General features: G+C 44.5%; 1 protein-coding gene across 1 annotated transcript in view; it reads left to right on the top strand.

Annotated features, from left to right (window-relative positions):
• The window catches only part of ITGB5 (integrin subunit beta 5), a 702,124-nt gene that overhangs the window by 340,425 nt on the left and 342,273 nt on the right, over positions 1-19,426 (top strand). Inside the window, exon 7 of the mRNA XM_069616658.1 lies at positions 10,702-10,797. Coding sequence (XP_069472759.1) covers positions 10,702-10,797 — 96 coding nt within the window. The remainder of the gene's footprint in view (positions 1-10,701; positions 10,798-19,426) is intronic.

Genomic DNA, 19,426 nt, shown 5'->3' with positions numbered 1-19,426 from the left:
TTCTTTCTCATGTAACATTTTTATGTTACCCTCACTACAATTAATGGCTGGTGGCAGTGGTTTAACTTTCCTACCATTGTGTGTTTTTACCGCAGGCTGAATCCTCAGCTGCAGTATTGCACAAATGGGTGCCAATTTTATCAAAATGACCCTGCTCTTTTTTTTGCCATTTCTTGTTTGTGAGGTCCTTCTTTGGTTTTACTCTGCACGCCAAACCAGGTTTGGTCCCTTTGTTCATTTTGTCTTCGGCGGGATTCACGGGTGAAGCCCTCCTCTGGCTCCAGAGTGTCTGGCAGGGTAGGAAGCGAGGGAGGTTCCTGAAACTCCCTGTGCTTAGTCTCTTTGGTTTCAGGAATGCACCCAAAGGTGATTGGCTGGCTGGCTGTCTTCAGAGGACAGGCACCCTCCTGTGTGAGTGACAGCTTGGTTGCGAATGAATGGGAGAAACCTGCATAAAAGGTGAGGTCTTTTGCAAGGCACTGGTAAACAAAAAGGGACAGCCCTGGATCGGGAAGGACAAAGGGGCTGAGAGAACACTGGAACAGGGTGGTTGTCCTACCCTCTAGAATTCAAATCTAAGCGATAATTGAATGCAGGAATATTCAAACCCTTGTGAGGAAACACATCAATGGGGCACTGTAACATTTGTCCCATTGGAAAGCAACCTGGCAATACACATGAACGTTCTGTTGTATTCACACAGATTTTTATTATTTAGCTGTTTGTTTGGCTTATTTGAAGCAACATGTCATATAAACAATTGTGCCCAAAATGTGATGCTGACACACAAAGATTCTTAAGCATTGAAAAGGAACATACAACTGTGGTACACAAAACATCAATGAGTTCACATTAGTTGAATGACAAGTGGTGAGAGAACCATATAGACAGTTGCAATGGTCCCAAAGTCTAAGTGAATACTCTGATGGGGAAACCTCGGTCGAGGTTCACTTATGCCCGGCAGAAGTATGACCTCATGATAGGTCTACATCTAGGTTTTATGTTAGAGATGTAGGTGCAGACTTGGTCGAACCCAGAGTGATGAGTAGGGGTGCTGCAGACGTTTTGGCTCAACGATGGGGGGGAGCCTTCTTCTAGGGCCATGAAAGTCCGGTCTCTCTGTGTGAGAGACAAATAAGAGTGAGCGTGTGTTAAAAAGGCGCGAAGTGATTCAAAGGCTAGAAGGTAAGCATATCCAATAAGCAACAAGGCCTGTGATATTCCAGAAACCAAAGGGACTCACCTAAACTGGGAGCTCCACGCGCTGCTGGCTCAACCAAGGTGGCAGCGCAGCGGGTAATAGTCGAAGTCCGGATGCGGACTCCAGGCTGTGATGAAGTCACCGCCTGGTGTAGGGGGGGATCCCTGTGGGGGCGGATGTCCTCGGGATTGTCACAATGTGGAAACAGGATGAGGCAACCTGTGTAAAATATGAATTACAATAAATGCTGAGCCCTGGGTCGAAGAGGGGTGTTATTTTGTATTTTGGGGAGGTAGTGAGGCATGGGTGGACATAGCAAAAGGAATACCTTAAGATGCAAGTACGTTTGGCGAAAGGCAGAAGTCCGGATCCTGAACAAGGAGGATCCATGCGGTTGAGCAGGCAGAATGGAGGTAAGCAGCAGTGCGGGCGCGACCTGTAGGCAAATAGAAGGGCAGGTCAGTCTTTTAGGCAACCGCATACCCGTGGTGAAGGGAACGGGTGGGTTGTGGGGCATCCGAGTTACCTTCGGAGTTCGGGCGTAGTGCGCGGAGGCTGTAGTCCTCTGCAGGAACCTGTGCTGGCTCTGCCGAGGGGCTCCGAGCGAGCAGTCTAAATAGAAGTGGTGCGCTTGCACCTGGGGGTAGTGTCTGTGTGTAATGCGCATGCGCACATGGGGGTCTGGGACAGAACGGGAACAGCTGAGTATGGAGGACGTGTCAATCCAGAGTGAGGCGTGTGGTCATTGGGGTAGGGAGACACGCACTGCTTCTGTAATTAGCATGTGTAAATGAGCTGCTCATGTAATTAGCATGTGTAAATGAATGTGACAGTACATGGCAATAGTATTATCAACAGTTATGGCGACAACTACATGGAATCTGGGTAGCAGTCAAAACAGAACTACTTACTGGAAAGAAGATAAAATGGCAGAAAGTGTACATGAGTCCAAACAGACTCATGCAATGGTGACAACGAAGCAACTCACTGAGCGAGCTAACATATGGTCTTCATTACAGCATTACTTAAAGCTCCCACTAAGTGGATGGTTAGTCTAGATATACATCAAGATGGTGCCTGGGTCATGTGGATACAGTCAGTGTGGTCAGTTAAGTGAGTGCATTGGTGCCCCAATGATTTTTGTTTCTGCATCCAATACATATACTGTGGACCCTGACTGGTTAGAGGTCATGCTCAATAGGAGCGATTCCCCAGTGTGCCCATCCCAGAGCTGGGTCATAGTCAAAATGGTGGCACTCTGCGCTGAGAGCCTAGTAGAGATGGTGGAAAAGAAGGAGTGCAGTCAGGGAAAAAAGGGGGGGCACCTGTGGGTGTGTTATCCACATAGCAGCAACCCGTACGGCCCAGGGCAACCTTGTACTTTTAGCTAGAGAAGTGGATTGGAAGGAATACCGACCCTGAAGTCTAAAGGGCCCATTATGTAATGAAGTGTCCTGGTTGTGCCTCGTTGAGGCCTTTGGTGGTAGATTTGAGTTTAAACATCCACCATGCTTCTTTAAAATTCAGTGCATTTGCAGTGTTGAACTTGTCTTGCACTTTATCGACAACCCACCACAAAAAGGAGTCGGGACCATGTTGGAACTCAATGAAATGGTTGACCATGGGAGCGGTAATGGTTTTTACATCGTATTCTTGATCTGTGTTCTCCTATGCGTTTATGAATAGGTCTGGAGGTTTGACCTACGTACCGTAGGCCACAGGGACATTGAATCACGTAAATCACATTGGCTGATTTGCAATTTGAAAAGTGCCTAGGTTGCCAATCTTTGCCATCAATGGGGAAGGAGTTGAGGTTGCGTGTCTGCCTGCACGCGGTGCATGCACCGCATGGATGGTGGCCGCGGATCTCCCTCATATTCCATAGAGTGGAGCGTGTGGTGTTTCTGCTGGTTCTAGCATTGGTCAAGAGATCTTTGAGCTTTTTGGACCTATTGAGTGCTATCCTTGGCCTGGGTTCGGCGGGCAGGCTCTATTGGAATAATGGCCAAAACTTCCTACTGAGTGCCTTAAGTTTGGAGGTGGTTGGGCCAAATGTAGAGACACAGGCCATTATGTTGTCAGCCGTGTTATTATGTTCTTTGGGTACAAAGAGTGTTTCACTGGGCATGAAGCGTGCTCTACTCTGTGTATTTTTGATACTTTTTTTGGGGTATCCCCTGGAAGTCAGTTTGAGCTGCAGGGTACTGGAGTGTTTCTGGAATTCTTCGAGCTGGGAACAGTTGCAGCGTATTCTGAGATACTGTCCGTAGGGGAGGTTATCCCGTAAACATTTTCAGATGGTGACTGCTGTAATGTAGCACCGTATTCCTGTCTGTAGTTTTATTATAAATGGAGCATTCTAATTTATTGTCCTTGGGTGAAATGGTTAGATCCAGGAAATTAATTTTCTGATTGCTTTTGCTGATGGTGAATTGGATCTCCTGTGTAAATGTATTGAGCCATTCAAAGAAATGGTCGAGGGTGCTATTGTCTCCTTTCCAAATGAAAATAATGTCATCAATGTATCTGAACCATAATGTGACGCATTCAAGGAACGGATTACAAATGTCCAGTGCATGTGCCAGTTTGTACTCAGCCATGAAAATGATAGCCATACTGGGTGCGAAGACAGCCCCCATTGCTGTGCCACATGTTTGCAAGTATAAGATGTCATTAAATATAAAAAAGGTATTAGTGAGTGCTAATTCAAGCAACTCGACTATGAAGTTGATTGGCACCCTTCTTTGTTTCATGTGCAGGGCAAGGTGGCTTTTTATACATTCCACTGCATTATGTTGAGGGATGCTGGTGTATAAGCTATTGGTATCAAGTGTGACTAACAGATCTTGCGATTGATTTAATGGCTGGTTTTCAAATTTGGAAATCGTGTCCATGGTATCTCTGAGGTAGGTGGGTGTACGTTGACTCAGTGGTTTCAGGAAATGATCTATACATTTTCCTATGGGTTCCAGAATGGAGCCACACCCCGAGACTATGGGTCTCCCAGGGGGTAGAGTACTGTTCTCATGTATTTTAGGGTGTGCATAAAATGCAGATGTCCTTCCTTCTGAAGAGTTCAGAAATGCCTCCTCTTTGTCAGTAATCCAGTCCTGTTCTAAAGCATATCTGGTGGCTTCTTGGATCTTGGTTTTGATCTCCGATGTGGGATCTTTTAAAAAATGTTGTAGTTACCCTCTTCGTTAATCAGGGTCATCATCATTTCGTGGTATTGTGTAGCGTTTTGTACCACAATGCCTCTGCCTTTATCGGCTGCTTTGATCACCAGAGATTTGTTATTGCCAAGGGTTTTGAGGGCTTTCCTTTCCCCTGTTGTCAAATTCTGTCTGAGCTGTTCAGGTGTAGACTGAAGTTTCAGGAGCTCTTGCCGGATACATTTTTCAAAAGATAAAATGGAGGCCGGTGTTTCAGTGTCCCATGGGTTGAAGTCAGATTTTGGTCTGAGACCTGTGTCTTCTGGAGGTGGTAAGAGGTCTTTATCAAGGAAGAAGGCCTTCCTTCTGATCGTATGGAAGAAGGTGGACAGTTCGAGGTCCAGTTGAAACCAATCTGTATGGTTAGTTGGAACGATTGATAGTCCCTTGGCCAATAATGATGTCTCATCCTTTGTGAGTGGAGTCCCTGATAGGTTGAAGATAGGGGTCATCTCTAATGCCTCCAGTTGTTTCTGCATCATCTGTTTGGCTGTCTCCACTGGGGGTAGTTGAAGAATGGGAATTGGAGCTGTGTAGGTAGGGGGGCCAGTAACCTCCTCTGGGCCCCCCATAGCCTAAAAAAGGCACCATGGGTGGTTGTTGAAATGATTGGAATTGTCCAAAGTTAGTTTGTCGGCCTCTGAGTTGAAGTTCATCATCTGTTGAAGAGTCAGAACTGGTGGTGTCTGAAAAGGAGACGCCTCTACACCTATTTCTTGATGTACCCCCTTGCCTGGCCACCCTTTCTTTGTCCTTGGTTTCCTTGTAGTCGGCAGCAAGGTAGGGATAGACGTGTTTTATTTTAAAGTTTTTTATATCTTTTGCAAGCTTTTTGTGTTTTTTTTCAAAAGTGGTGGCCATAAATGTGTCCATAGTTTTGTCAATCTCTTTAAGTTTGCCACGAGCGTTGGTTAATGTGTCGTTGTTGAGAAATTTAGTTTCCTCTGTTTTGAGATCTTTAAGGATATGTGAGTGGATCCTCTGTGCCGTGGTGATGGTCAGGGCCATTAGATCGCGACTGCATTTAGTGGCTATCTTACTGAACCCTTCTGATATTCTTGGTCATCTAGAAAAAAGTGCTGGTTCATTGTGTACTGTAAGCCCAAGGGAGACCATGTTGACTCTGAGATACTCTCTGAGAACATGCCCGTGGACTTCTGTTCTGAAGCATCTCTTTTTGAGATTCAGAAGGTCTTCTCCTGTGGCTGTGGATGCTAGGTGTTGCGCTTTTGCAAGAAAAGCAGAGTTGACCACTGGACCATTGGACGAAGGAACCGAAGAAGAAACTGGAAGAGAAGCTTGCTGTATCCTCCTGGACCGTTGGTTTGCCCAGTGAAGCCCTACTGCAATGCTGAAGCTCCAATCTTTGTATTAACTAGAGAAGCCCGGAACAGACGACTTCTTCCCTTGGGTTGGTGGGACCAGCTGACCCCAAGACAAACTTGACTGGAACCCCTCTCCCTGCTGGCTGTACTTCTTTGCTGCTGGAACAGAGTGCCAAGGGCCAGGAATACCAGGAACGAGTGCATTGTCTTTAAGCCGGACCCGAGCTCCAGGAATATCCTAAGGACCCTCCCGAAGCGGGGTGACTGAAGCCTGAGCCACCTCAACAGAGAGCTGAACCCCAGAAGCAACGGGAGCCGATAGAACCGCAGTGGTGCTATTTGCCGGTAGCTGAAACCGTGAAGTGCTGCTGATCTGGAGTAAGCCCATTGCTGCTGCCGACCTTCAAACCACAGTGCAGGAGTCCCCAGACATCCTCCCTCTTGTCCCCATGACTGAGTCCCAGGAACACAGGATCTGCAGAACTGTGACAGGAACAGAAGCCAGTTGGACCCTTTTCTTCAGACCCAAGGTACTGTCTAACTAGGGGTACTTGCCTCTTGTTTTGTGTAGCTTGAGTGCACTCACTGGAGACTTGCATTTGCTGTTCTTTTCGTAAGCCTCCCAGCTTGTGGCCCAACAGTGATTCTTTTTCAACAAACCAAACTCTCTATATAACATGGTGCAAGACTTCTGTGCTATCTTCAAGAAGTGCCTCATCTCCCCTAGACTGTGTTCAATTCACATTGGTTGTCCTGTGTTTATCTGCCCTCCAAAAAGTCATACACAAGTTACTTCTATAGCTGGGAAAGGGTTAACATATACTTCATTGGGGGATTGTAAAGTACTTCCCTGTTCAGAGAACTTGTTCACCTTTGTTTCCTTCCCTAACCGTTTCCTTTTTCCACCATCTCAGTATTGCATTTAAGTGTTAAAGTGATATATCGATGTCCACAGTGTCCTAGCTATTGAAGTCACCTCAGGGTGTAGGAAGGGTGTGTGTGACATCCCAAAAGGGTATCTACTTAATTAACTGAAACTGAAGGAGTGTATTTTTGAAGTGTATGTTATTGTTGCATATTGGCCTTTCTAAAGAAGGCTTATTTTAAAACTGACAAATTAATAAATAATAATTTTAATGAGAAACCTTGAATATGAGTGTTATTTGGATGCTTGTCACTGTGAATCTCTATGTTGCACCTCTACAGCTCACATTGACCACACTTGAGATATGTCTGGCTGCTCAGTCACTCTACCAACTTATGTAGTACAGACCTATACCAAAGGTTGGGTTCCCTATTGCCAAGAGGACAAGGCTGGTGTAGTCTCCCACAGGTTTACTACATACAATCTTGCCTAACACCACTTAAACTTCTATTTACGTGCTCACCACAGACTGCAGACTGGATAGAGATCAGGCAGTGTGTGAGCCACACAAGCACTGTTACTTTGAGGGACAATTCACATTAAAGGAAAACAGAATTAACGCCATGGGGGCACCATGACAGCACCTGGCCTCAAAATCGAGGCAGCACCCTTTAAACCCTATGGCCAGGGTCCTCGGTGCAATAAGGTAATTACCGGAAATGCAGAAAAGGTCATTCCACCTGGCAACACTGAGGAAGAAGAAGGAAACTCATCTGTAGACATGTTAAAACCGGGGAGCATGACCAATCTTATGAACAGGGGCACATCAGAAAATGATGCCGCCAGTCCCAAACCTTATTAGATCATTGTAAATGGCTAAAACAATACACGGCTAATGTATCATTTGGGTGGAGATTTGGAGAGCAAGCGAGAGCTAAAGCAAGGTAAGCCGATTGCTGAGCAGTGCAACTCGGTCTTCGAAGCATACTTCCAAGAGCCCACCAGGCGCTATACACCACATCCAGGCAAGGGCCAGAAAATCTTAATGGCAAAAAGGGCTGATCAAAAACCTGCTGGAGACTGAAGCCCAGAGGCTGGTAGGAGCCAGAGGGGCAGAACGAAACCAATCAGTGCCTGCGGCGGGCTCAAACCCATGAGGCCACTCGTAGCTGGGCTGTGGTGTGTGAGATTAACCTCATTCTGAAAAACACCCAGGCGTTACTGCTGATAATTGTTTGTGGCATCCCTTAATGCAGGGGACTGCAACCTTTGGTTCTCCAGATGTTGTTTTTGACTACAATTCCCATCAGCCCTAACCAGTATAGTCAATTATGAGGGATCATGGAAATTGTAGTCTAAAACATCCTGAAAGCCACAGGTTGCAGACCCCCTGCCCTATGAGAAGAGTGAAATATGTTTGCCTGATCGTTGTGTGCATTGTCCGTTTCCTGAGAGACAGCCTTAGAGCAAGGAGACATGACCAGAACAGCAAAGAAAACATGCAGATACATTTCCTAGTGTTGGTAAATAGAAAGGGGCAAAGGGAGACAAACGTATCACGTTAAAACAATGTGAAGCATTTTGTATGCATAGAATGTGCAATGCAGTTATTTGTTTCTGGAATACTTTTGGAAAAATCACTAAAATGGGTTAATAACAACAAAAAACAGTTGGAAGATATGCACGGAACATTAGAGTGAGCATCGTCCAGGTGAAATGTTGGCCAAGGGAGACTTTGGATATTCATGCAGAATGTTTGGAGAGAAGCAGGCATTCTAACCATGTTTAAAGCCCTCTGCTGCCCTCACTGCTTGCAATGGCCCAAACAGGGGTGGACTGGCCTACAGGGAACTCTGCATCCTGGCCCTCTTGTTTGATAACCTATTTTATTTCCAAATGTTCTCATAGGAAAAGGGTTGGGCTTGCTGAAAGTGTGTAATGTGGGGCCACTTTGAAAATTATTTCCAGGGCCACTTTTTGGTACCCAGTCCACGCCTGGGCCTGAATGTCCTAATGATTATTTGGTATTGCCCAAATTGTTCGTTTACAATTGTTCGAATGAACAATTGACCGATTTTAAAGGGCCACAATTGGCCATTTCACAATTGACTATATATATATATATATATATATATCGGTTTGGTTTTATATATATATATATATATATATATAAGGGGTTTTGGGGGGGGTTTGCGTTGGTTGGGGAGTTGCGGGGGTTTCCCCCTGCATATATGTTACAATTGACCTTCACAATTCGGTCAAATGTGAAAAGGTCAATTGTAATTCGACCAATTGAAAAACAAACAATTTGTATACAACCGATTATTTTAATTTCAAATGCCAATCAGTAATGGTGGGGAGACATTGGTCCTTGGTTGAAAGAGACGTCTATGCTGTTTGTGGACAATTATGTTGGGTTCATATTTGGTCACTTTACTAGTGATTAAAAGCAATGGGCAAAAATCTGGCAGCAGTTGGTGGAGAAAGGGTGTTGGAAGCGGGGGGTCGGGGGCTATACCAAACCTTTTATAAAAACGAAGAAAACAAAGGCAATGCTGCCATGGGCATACATGTTAGGATGCTCGTTCCAGCCACAGGGCTGGCTGCAGTTGAAATACATTCTTGTGTCTTCTGAAATAAAATTGCGACATATTCAAGCATTTCTAGGGTTGAAGAACCATCTTAACCTGTCATGCATATGCAAATGATTGTTCAAGAAAACATGTAGTTGTAAAGATCTTTAAAGCATAAATTAAGTGCTGAGCAAAAGAGGGGATGGTACACTTGTTTTCTGAGGAATGTACTTCTAGATTTTGGCTTATGCTTGTCTTGTTCTCATTTGTGGGGGGTGTAGTGGACATCTTTGTATTTAACAAATGATCTGTTTTCTTTACTGAAACTTAAGTGATAACTTGCCAGTCCTTCTTTTAACATGCTTTCCTTGCCTAACCATCCCTCCTTTGGATGCTTTCCTTGCCTAACCATCCCTCCTTTGGATGCTTTCCTTGCCTAACCATCCCTCCTTTGGATGCTTGACTTGCCTAACCATTCCTCTTTTGAATGCTTACCTTGCATAACCATCCTTCTTTTGGATGCTTGCCTTGCCCAACCATCCCTCTTTTGGATGCTTGCCTTGCCCAACCATCCCTCTTTTGGATGCTTACCTTGCCTAACCATCCCACTTTTGGAACTTAACCTGCCTAAACATCCCTCTTGTGGATGCTTACCTTGCCTAACCATCCCTCTTGTGGATTCTTGCCTTGCCTAACCATCCCACTTGTGGATTCTTGCCTTGCCTAACCATCCCTCTTTTGGATCTTATCTTGCGTAAACATCCCTCTTTTGGATGCTTATCTTGCCTAACCTTCCTTCTTTTGGATGCTTGCCTTGCCCAACCATCCCTCTTTTGGATGCTTGCCTTGCCCAACCATCCCTCTTTTGGATGCTTGCCTTGCCTAACCATCCCTCTTGTGGATTCTTGCCTAACCATCCCTCTTGTGGATTCTTGCCTAACCATCCCTCTTGTGGATTCTTGCCTAACCATCCCTCTTTTGGATCTTATCTTGCATAAACATCCCTCTTTTGGATGCTTACTTTGCCTAACCATCCCTCTTTTGGCAACTTACCTTACCTAACCATCCCTCTTTTGGATGCTTGCCTTGCCTAACCATCCCTCTTTTGGATGCTTGCCTTGCCTAACCATTCCTCTTTTGGATGCTTGCCTTGCTTAACCATCCCTCTTTTGGATGATTGCCTTGCCTAACCATCCCTCTTATGGATGCTAACCTTGCCTAACCATCCCTCTTATGGATGCTAACCTTGACTAACCATCCCTCTTATGGATGCTTATCTTGCCTAACCATCCCTCTTTTGGATGCTTACCTTGCCTAAACATCCCTCTTTTGGATGCTTGCCCTGCCTAACCATTCCCCTTTTGGGTTTTACCTTGCCTATCATCCCTCTTTGGATCTTAACTTGCCTATCCATCCCTCTTTTGGACCCTTAACATGCCTAGCCATCCCTCTTTTGGATTTTACCTTGCCTATCCATCCCTCTTTTGGATCTTACTTTGCCTAACCAGGCCTCTCTGTTTTTTAGGATTATCCATCCCTGGCACTACTTGGAGAGAAACTGTCTGAGAACAACATTCATCTCATTTTTGCAGTCACCAAAAACCATTACATGCTCTATAAGGTAATTACTGCCCTACAAGCTATTTGCATTTCCTACTCACTCCCTTCTGGTGCTTTTTGTCCACTGCATGTATCTCAGTATTCAAAATGAAGTCTTGTTGAGCTTTAGCAAACTGCAGCTCCTGTGTATCGAGCATTACTCAGGAAGCAGGAGCTACTTCTGGGAGCCAAGATCTATATAGGTCATCCCACAAATCTAGCAACCATATGGGATGCAATCCATAACTTTGCTTCCACTACCTATGCCCCATTATTCCTTAAATGTCTTCTAGAGTAGGGGTTTGCAACCTGCGGCTCTCCAGTTGCTTCGGACAACATCTCTGTTGCACCCTCACCTCTGAGCTTGCTGGCTAAGCCTGATGGGAGTTATAGTCTAAAACGTCTGGAGGGGCAAAAGTGGTAGGCCACTGTCCCTGAGGTTTCATATGCAACATTGTAGAAAATACCAGACAGTGATTAGGTCACATAAGCATATTTGCCTGATACCAGTTGGTCTGTGCAGCTGGATATTGCTCCTGGTGTCTTGGTGTCACGCTAACCAGGTTGGTCGAGGTTAAAAGCGGGAGCCAAATTGATCCCATGTCCCAGCAAATTTGTTCCCTGTACCTCTTTGTTGTGCTTGCTATATTCATCCAGGTGCCTTCTCTCTGTTCTATGGAATTTCGTCCACTGACGTCTCCTTACTGAGTGAGAGACAACACTATGAAAGAGCATTATGGTGATCAAGGGCAAGATCTGAGACTGCTTAAATGAGTAACACTTATCAATAAGGCCTTGAGGCTCATTGCATGTTTCCCAGTATCCTGCCGGTTATTCTGGTGGGATCCCTGGAAAGTGCCTCTACCATCTCTGCCGCCTGATCTCTTGGTATTACCGGAATATTAGGGGAGGCAGAGACGCCGGTAAGTTCCTATTCCATGGATTCTCATTGAACTGCATGGGATGGGATTGCCAAAATTACTGGCACCAGTATCACTGGTGCCGGTGATTCTGGCATTTATTTGCTGGCTGCTGGTAGATCTGTGCCCCACCAGTAAACCTTTGTTTCCCGGGTCCGGTAAACATGCTGGTGCCAGAATTACTGGTATTTTTACTGCCATTTTTCCCAGACATGAGAACTCCTACTGAGCCTCCTTGTCCCACCACTGAAATACTTTGCAATGCATTCGCGTTCTTTCGGTATCCCTATAAAATATCCCCACCAAAAATATCACCGTACATATGCCGTTTGTCTCACCATAGGCGATATTTCTGGGGGGGGATAATTTGAGGGACCGGGGGTTACGGGGGTATCCCCCGCATATTTTAAAATAATGCAGGAGTTGCAGGGGTGTCTCCCGCAGGGTCCATGGGTCAATATCGCCGCAAAAATATGGCGATATTTTTGTGGGGCTATTAACACATGGAACCGTTCTTTCTTTATGCAGACTCAGCTGAAGCTTGTGAGGCAAAACAAAAAAATACATAAAGGGGCAGTGCTGGACTGCTCCTTGGTCCTGCCTTTTGTTTAATGTTCAACCTGACCCTGTGCTGTTGTGTTGAGGGTTTACGGGGAGCCATGTATGCAATGCTGAGCGAGTGAAAAGAAACATGAAGTCTTAAACCTAGGACAGTGAACCACTAGAACGCGCACACGAGATGCCAGGGCACACAGAATCAGAGGGCTCCACTGGCGCGTAAAATAGCCAGAGAGAACGCGAAGGAATCTGTTTCGCTAACAGCCACCTTCAAGGGGAGGGCAACGTCTTATGAATGCATAAACAATCAGCTGGCGAAACCGGAACTATACTCCGTTAAGAAGACACATGACGGAGTAATAAAACCTTTAGGACCTCGCCTCCTCTGCAGCCACCCTTAAGAGGAGGGTGAGAAAATATTTGAAAGATATGACACAGGTGGTGACAGCGCTCATACTTCGAAAGTTGAAACTTGAACCTGAAGGTTGAGAGTGAAATAGGACATGGAAGCCAGCAGTTGAGCTACATGGATAATGACATACGGTTGTCCGAAAGTTAGGATACATAGAAAAGGCATCTCATAGTAAAAACTATGAGAATTTGTATTTTTACACAATAGTGTACCCCTGAAAAAATTCCAGAATAGATGTTCTTAAATAGTGAGAATGAAGGAGTGAAACATGTTGGGTTATGAAAGTAGAAATGGAGTGACTGAGTGCAATCATAGTAGGATGTGAGTTAAGAGTTTATTTTTAGATAAAACGAAATGATAGAGTAGTTAGCTATCTTTGTTAAACACTATTGGTGAAAGTTCCACAACACAATGAAAAGTCGAATGTGTTAAGAATGTAAATATGTTTTTATAAATATTTTTATAATAATGAATGCAAAAATGTGTATGTTGCGATAACAGCGTATGATGATGTAACGAAGATATATACACCTAGCCAGATGAAGTAAAGAGTCTGGAGTTGGCCTGTTTTACCTTTTTGCTCTACAATACACAACCTTTGGAATACTATTGTGCTTGTGTTATGACGGGGGATTATTCCTGTAGGTTGTTAAACTCCCCTCAGTCTCCTCTTTGTTCTAGTGAGGGTTTACGAGCAACATACGCCTGCAAGGGTCAAACGACTTCTCGGTGTGTGGGAACACAAGGTCGACTTGTGTGTGCTGTGGCTCTTTTCTCAAAGCGGGAAATGCCGCAATGTTAAAGGGCCTTTATACCACCAAGGGCACCAACCCCCAGATGAGAGTTTAAGGTCGGAATATTTTCCTCAGTATTTTGGAAGTGGAGAGTAGACAGATTTTTATGAAGTCAACACTTCTTTCAAATTCTCGACTGGATAATTTTTTTGTTAAGTAAAAATATAGACAATAGATATGTTTCTTTTAGCTAGCAAATATAATTGAATATTTTGATTATATTATTTTTAGCCGGTAAGATTGCTCAGCGGTTAAACGTGTGTTTGATCTGCAGCTTCAAATCCCGGCAAGGCCAACTCAGCCTTTCATCCTTCTGAGGATGATAAATGAGAACCAATTTCGATTGGGTAATAATAGTAATCTAAGTAAATATGTCCTATGTAAAGCGCTTTTATTCAAAGTGCCATATAAAAACCAAATTATTATTGTATGGACCAACTTGGCAGAAGTCCTCTTTGTGGAAGGTGCTGCTCGAGTCACTTGTTCAAATAAGTCACCTGAGCAGTGTAGGTGGCATTAAGAGGCTGATGCCTGTGTACCTGTCATCAACAACGTTTCTTTGTTGGGCCTATGGTTGGCCTGATTCCAAGGATTAAAAGCAAATGCCACTAAGCTGTGGATGAAACAATCTTGGTTGCTGTTGCAGCTTGACCCAAGTGGACATTCCAGTTTCCCAAGTGACTTTGTTTCTATGGGAGGGGGATGTGACCCCTTGTAGAGGGGTAACAACAATACCAACTGGAGCCTATGAAGACAATGGACACCAGTAAACACTTTCAACTGGAATCCAATGGCATTTCTCTTTCCTTAGAAACTGGTCATTACTCTGCACCAAAACCTTTGCAAGTCTGTTTAAAGTTTTCAAAGCTTTTCAGACATGGTCACCATCTAGGCCAAAGCTGCCGACTACTGCACCACCATTGTGGCATCCTCCAACAGGAGCAAAGCCCTCTTTGAAGTAGAAAAACATTGCACCAAATCCTCACCCGGCTCTGAGGTACCAGTAACTCAGGAAAAATGCAATGGAATCACAACATTTGTTATTGACAAAATAGACTAAATCCGAGAGACCATCGAATCAACCTCTCAAATCGTTGGCATTTTATTGAGCATTTGAAGGCACTTTATGCAACAGAATTGTTTCAAAGCGCCACAAGGATAAATGGGAAGGGAACAGGGGAAATTATAACAATGGCAAAAACGGTAAATGTGTGTTTGGTGTCCTTCTAGGCCTTGTGGCATTCGGACGTGCAAGTGCATTGAGGAGAAGTGCAGGGGATGGGGATGGAAGGAGGAGCAGAGGAGTGGAGACGTGCTGGAGGAGAGCCTGGGAGGGAAGTGCTAAGGGGAGCCAAGGGGGAGAACCTCGCTTCGCACTGGCCTAGCTAGGCACGTGGTGACAGGCCGTTCAAGGCCATGTCTGCCCCCCACAGTGGGGGTGAAAGCCAAATTCACTCAAAGAACTGATGTCTCCTACTTGCGATTCCATATTGACGTGATAATGTCACAATGCATGTGTGACGCTGTCAGACTTTTCATAGGGGTTCTTCTGCAGGCATGGCACTACGCAAGCTTCATACAATAAGTGCTATTCATGAGTGACGCTGGCCTGCAATGCAAATGGATCTAGTTGCTCAGTCTCTTAAATATGTTTTGCCCAAAACACGAGCCCAATCTGTTCATGGTTGTTAAATGTACCTTTCCTGAAGATTGCGAGGCCCCAGAATTTCTTTTTTTTTCTTTGGGTTCTCTCCCTGCAGTCTTCTGCCCCTTCCCAAAGTTCACATTCACAACAATATAGATTGCATGTTAGAGTTGTGTTTTGTGATTAAGTGACCTTGCGGTAATCATCGGGGTGTATGGCCCTAATAGATGTGGCCGAGATTACAAGGTGGAGGGTGCTCTCTTTCATGATTGGTGTGCTATGTGATTCAGGATGTGTGTGATGTGGATCCCTGTGGGATGAGAATCTGTGAAAGGCAGTCCTCAATAGCATGTGCAATGCCTGTCTAACACGCATGTGTGGCAAGTAAGAAAGTGACTGGCATCTTCCAAGAGGAGTTCTGTGATTGGAACCCTCATGGGGACCACTTGGTTTGAATCTGTGACAATATAGAGCATGCGAAATACAACTGATCGACTGGATGTTTTATGTTTTTGAAATGTGAATATTTTGTATGCACTGTGCATTTCTGGCTTGCTCTGTGATCAGTGTGAGGTGGGTTTGGAATGTGCTAGTGGGAGTTTGGGGGGGGTGTCTTGCCCTCGGGGTTAGTGGAAGTAAATGAGACGCGGCTGCTACAGGGCAGGAGATGGTGCATGAGAGAAACCTGCTGGCCAGGGTTCAGGAGGGGAAGAGACATGGGACAGTTTATAGGGAGTGGCAAGCCAAGAATTTCTCAATGAAAGCAGAGTTGGGGGCCATCCAAACGTGCTGGCGTGGCTTCAAGAGTCAAAGAATGAGCCGAGTCAGTGACTGCACTAACATGCATCAGGCACATAGCAAGCAACGCACAACTAGGGTGTTCACCACGAGGCACCAGCCTGGATAAGTTCAAGGCACTTAGGTTTGTGGCAGCTAGGCCCTGGGTATCCCTTTCCATGGACAGTTCTGATAATACTAAACCTTTTAAGATTTCACACTTGGACTGTAGGTACACTCTGTTCTCTACACTTACTGCTTATTGACATTCCACTCCGCACCAATGGCAATACCCTTTTCTCCCCCCTTACAAAAATGTTACTTTTTCATTCAGCTCGATTATCGACAAGCGAATAACACGTTTTGAGATCACTATAGTTACCTATTGTTTACCCATATGTATATGTAGATATATATCAATGTGACCATCTCTGCTTAATTGACTTATGTCTTCTGTTCTCGTTCTCTGTATTGGAGTGGCAGGGCCTGTTTCCAGGGCCTTTCGGGTGGAGGGAGGGGGACCCGACCCCTACTGCAGCTCTGAATGACAGGGTGCCGGATTGCAGGCCCCCTCCCAACCCCTTCTTACCGGGATTTGCAGGCCCCAGCCAGGGGGCAGGAGCCAATAGCGGCGTGGCCGGCAGGGCAGCCGGGAGAGCCTGCGCAGTAGGGGGGTGCAGGAGAGGTAGAGCGGCCTCGCAGGATGGCAGGAAGGGAACATCCCAGGGGGCCAGGCCTTTCCCCATAGATGTGCCGTGGAGGCGGCGACGCTGTTTTTTGTGGCATTTGGCCCGCATGGCTTCGCCCACCCTCAGAGGACCTTCCAGCGGGAGGCTGGGCTGCAGGAGCTGAGCCCACTAAACCACCAGGGTATTATAATATTACATTTTAAAGGAAGTTAGGGCATTTACTAGGATTCATGGGCATAGCCGCTAAAACATGCCAACTGTGCCATGAATGCTTTAGCAGATGATTTCGGAAGGGCACTTCAAATCATTCATTTAAAAATAAAATGATAAAATGATGAGATAGAGGGAGAGAGAAAGTGAGGGACATGCATTAGTGCAACTTAACCATAACGTCCCCTTAACTAGGTTTTTTCATTGAATTTCATAGGTTTTTTATTAGTGCAACTCCTGCACAGTTAACCTCCTCAGCCACTGGTGTTCTCCTCCTACCGGTTTCTTTGCTCTTCATATCGTCAGGGAGGCAGTCTTCGCTTGCAGCTCACAGCAAGTGTATGTGTTAACAATCAATGATGATTCTGCTGCAAGGACTTCTGGTATCAGGTTTGCAAGGAACAAGCTCACACCAAATCCCACAGTGGGGAAAAGGGGGTGGGGGTAGTAGCCCACAGTGAGGCACTCCAAAGCAGGGCAAGTGTCATCCCAGTGCAGCCCCTTTTAGATTTTGAAGATTCCACCCTTCGAAAATCCAGGAAATGTGATGAAAAAGAGTAGAGTAGCGCACTCCAGTTCCCTGCACAGTTAACCTCCTCAGCCACTGGTGTTCTCCTCCTACCGGTTTCTGTGCTCTTCACATCGTCGTGATGATTCTGCTGCAAGGACTTCTGGTAGCTGTAGTCATCAGGTTTGCAAGGAACAAGCTGGGATTGGGTGTGAGCTTGTTCCTTGCAAACCTGAAGACTACAGCTACCAGAAGTCCTTGCAGCAGAATCATCATTGCTTGTTAACATCTGCACTTTCTGTGAGCTGCAAGTTAAGACTGCCTCCCTGAGGATGTGAAGAGCACAGAAACCGGTAGGAGGAGAACACCAGTGGCTGCACTTATGTATCTAGTGTGCGAGACAGCTACACAACTAGGCGGAAGATGATATTAGCCCTGGAATCTCTGCAAGTTAAGAACATAAAAGAATAGCTTCCTACTGTGTGCACTTATCTAGAATAAATATAACAACTAGTAGAAGGTGTAAATATAAATTTAATTTTTAATTCAATGTCCGAATATTTTATTTGAACATTTTCTCGTTTGCCTTTGCCGACACGTGTTTCGACCTTTGGTCGTTTTCAAGGTGTGGCTATGTACAGTAGGTCAATATACAAAGTAAAAATAAAAGAAGCATACATCAATTGAAAATATACAATGCATATTCAAATTAGATTCCATTAACAATATGCAATGCATATTCGGTCAACATTACCATTGTCCAGAACAGTTGATTCAAATTTTGTCAGAACAATTTGAGGAAGGATGATGAAATAATATATATATATATATATATATATATATATATATATAAAATAAAATTAGAAAATTGTCAAAAGCAAAAATAACGTATACAGAAACAGAACTTGTTACATAGGGTTAGTGATATGTTTCAAGGGTGCATCAATACCATGCAAACTACCATAACTTTTGAAATACACAGAGTAGTGTAAGAGAAGTGGCTTGCATAGGTTTATCTGACAAATAGTCCCAACATTGCATTACCTATTTAAATCTGAATTTTTAGTAAAACCTGAGGAGGATGGATCCCTCTGATGCATGTTCTTGGTGATATATTGTGATTAAAAGCACAGAGAGCTCTGTTGAACCCTGAGGGATACAAAAACGGCATGCTAGTTAAGGAATTGAGTAGGTGTGCAGTACTAGTTGATTCTTGAGCCGTTATTAGTTGTCACCACAATAGTGAGTGGCGTGCTGCAATATTTTTAACTGTAACAGTGTTACCACAGCTGTATATTAAAGATCAATCTTTGCTGCAGTGATATATATATATAGCACAGTTGCTATTGGTGGTTCTTGACAAATATGTTGCAAAAGGTTAATTGTAGCATGTTGTCAGACTATTCTGCAATATCGGTGTTCAAATCGGGGTGTTGGAGATGTCTTACCCTGTAATCATTCGGTCTCAGTAACAAGGCAGTAATATCTGTTCTTTGGGATGACAAAGTGTTATCAGCATCTGCAAATAAGCAATAGGTGATGGGCTTAGTCTAGGAAATATATGGATGTTCTATGTTAGTAAAACTGATGCGTTCCGAAGAGAAGTAATTGTAAGTCAGGGTATTAAAATTACTTACCCTGTGTTCATTATGCCAAAATGACATGGCGGTATTGTCCGTTCTTTGGAATGGCTTGTGTACCGATGTAATATCAGCATCTGTAAATGAGCGATAATTGATGGGCTTAATCTATCCATTTGGTAAAGTGGATGCGTTCTAAACGGAAGTTGTTTAATCCGGTTGAAAGATTTACCGTAGTCTCTCAGTATTTTCCCTGTCCAAAGTGTAATCCTGGATGGGGCCGCAGCATTCGGTGTGGCGGATTCGCGATCGCCATTTTATAAATGTAACAATGTTTACATGTGATGCAATAGCATTGTGACGCGTGTATGTGATAGTCTTTTTTCCTGAGTAGTTTGTTAAACTTGTGCACGGCAGAATGAATGAAGCTTATTCATAAGTGAAACCAAGATCCAGGAAGTATGATGATTTATATGAGATGTTGATTGCTGGTCGCTCACTTGTTCATGCTTAGTGAGATGTGTTGTATAAATAGTCTTCATTAGAATATTGGAGAGA

The sequence above is a fragment of the Ambystoma mexicanum genome, chromosome 9, assembly GCF_040938575.1.
Source record: "Ambystoma mexicanum isolate Mex_15411 chromosome 9, UKY_AmexF1_1, whole genome shotgun sequence".
Taxonomy (NCBI): domain Eukaryota; kingdom Metazoa; phylum Chordata; class Amphibia; order Caudata; family Ambystomatidae; genus Ambystoma; species Ambystoma mexicanum.
The sequence above is the reverse complement of the archived record's forward strand: the minus strand, read 5'-3'. Positions and strand labels throughout refer to the sequence as shown.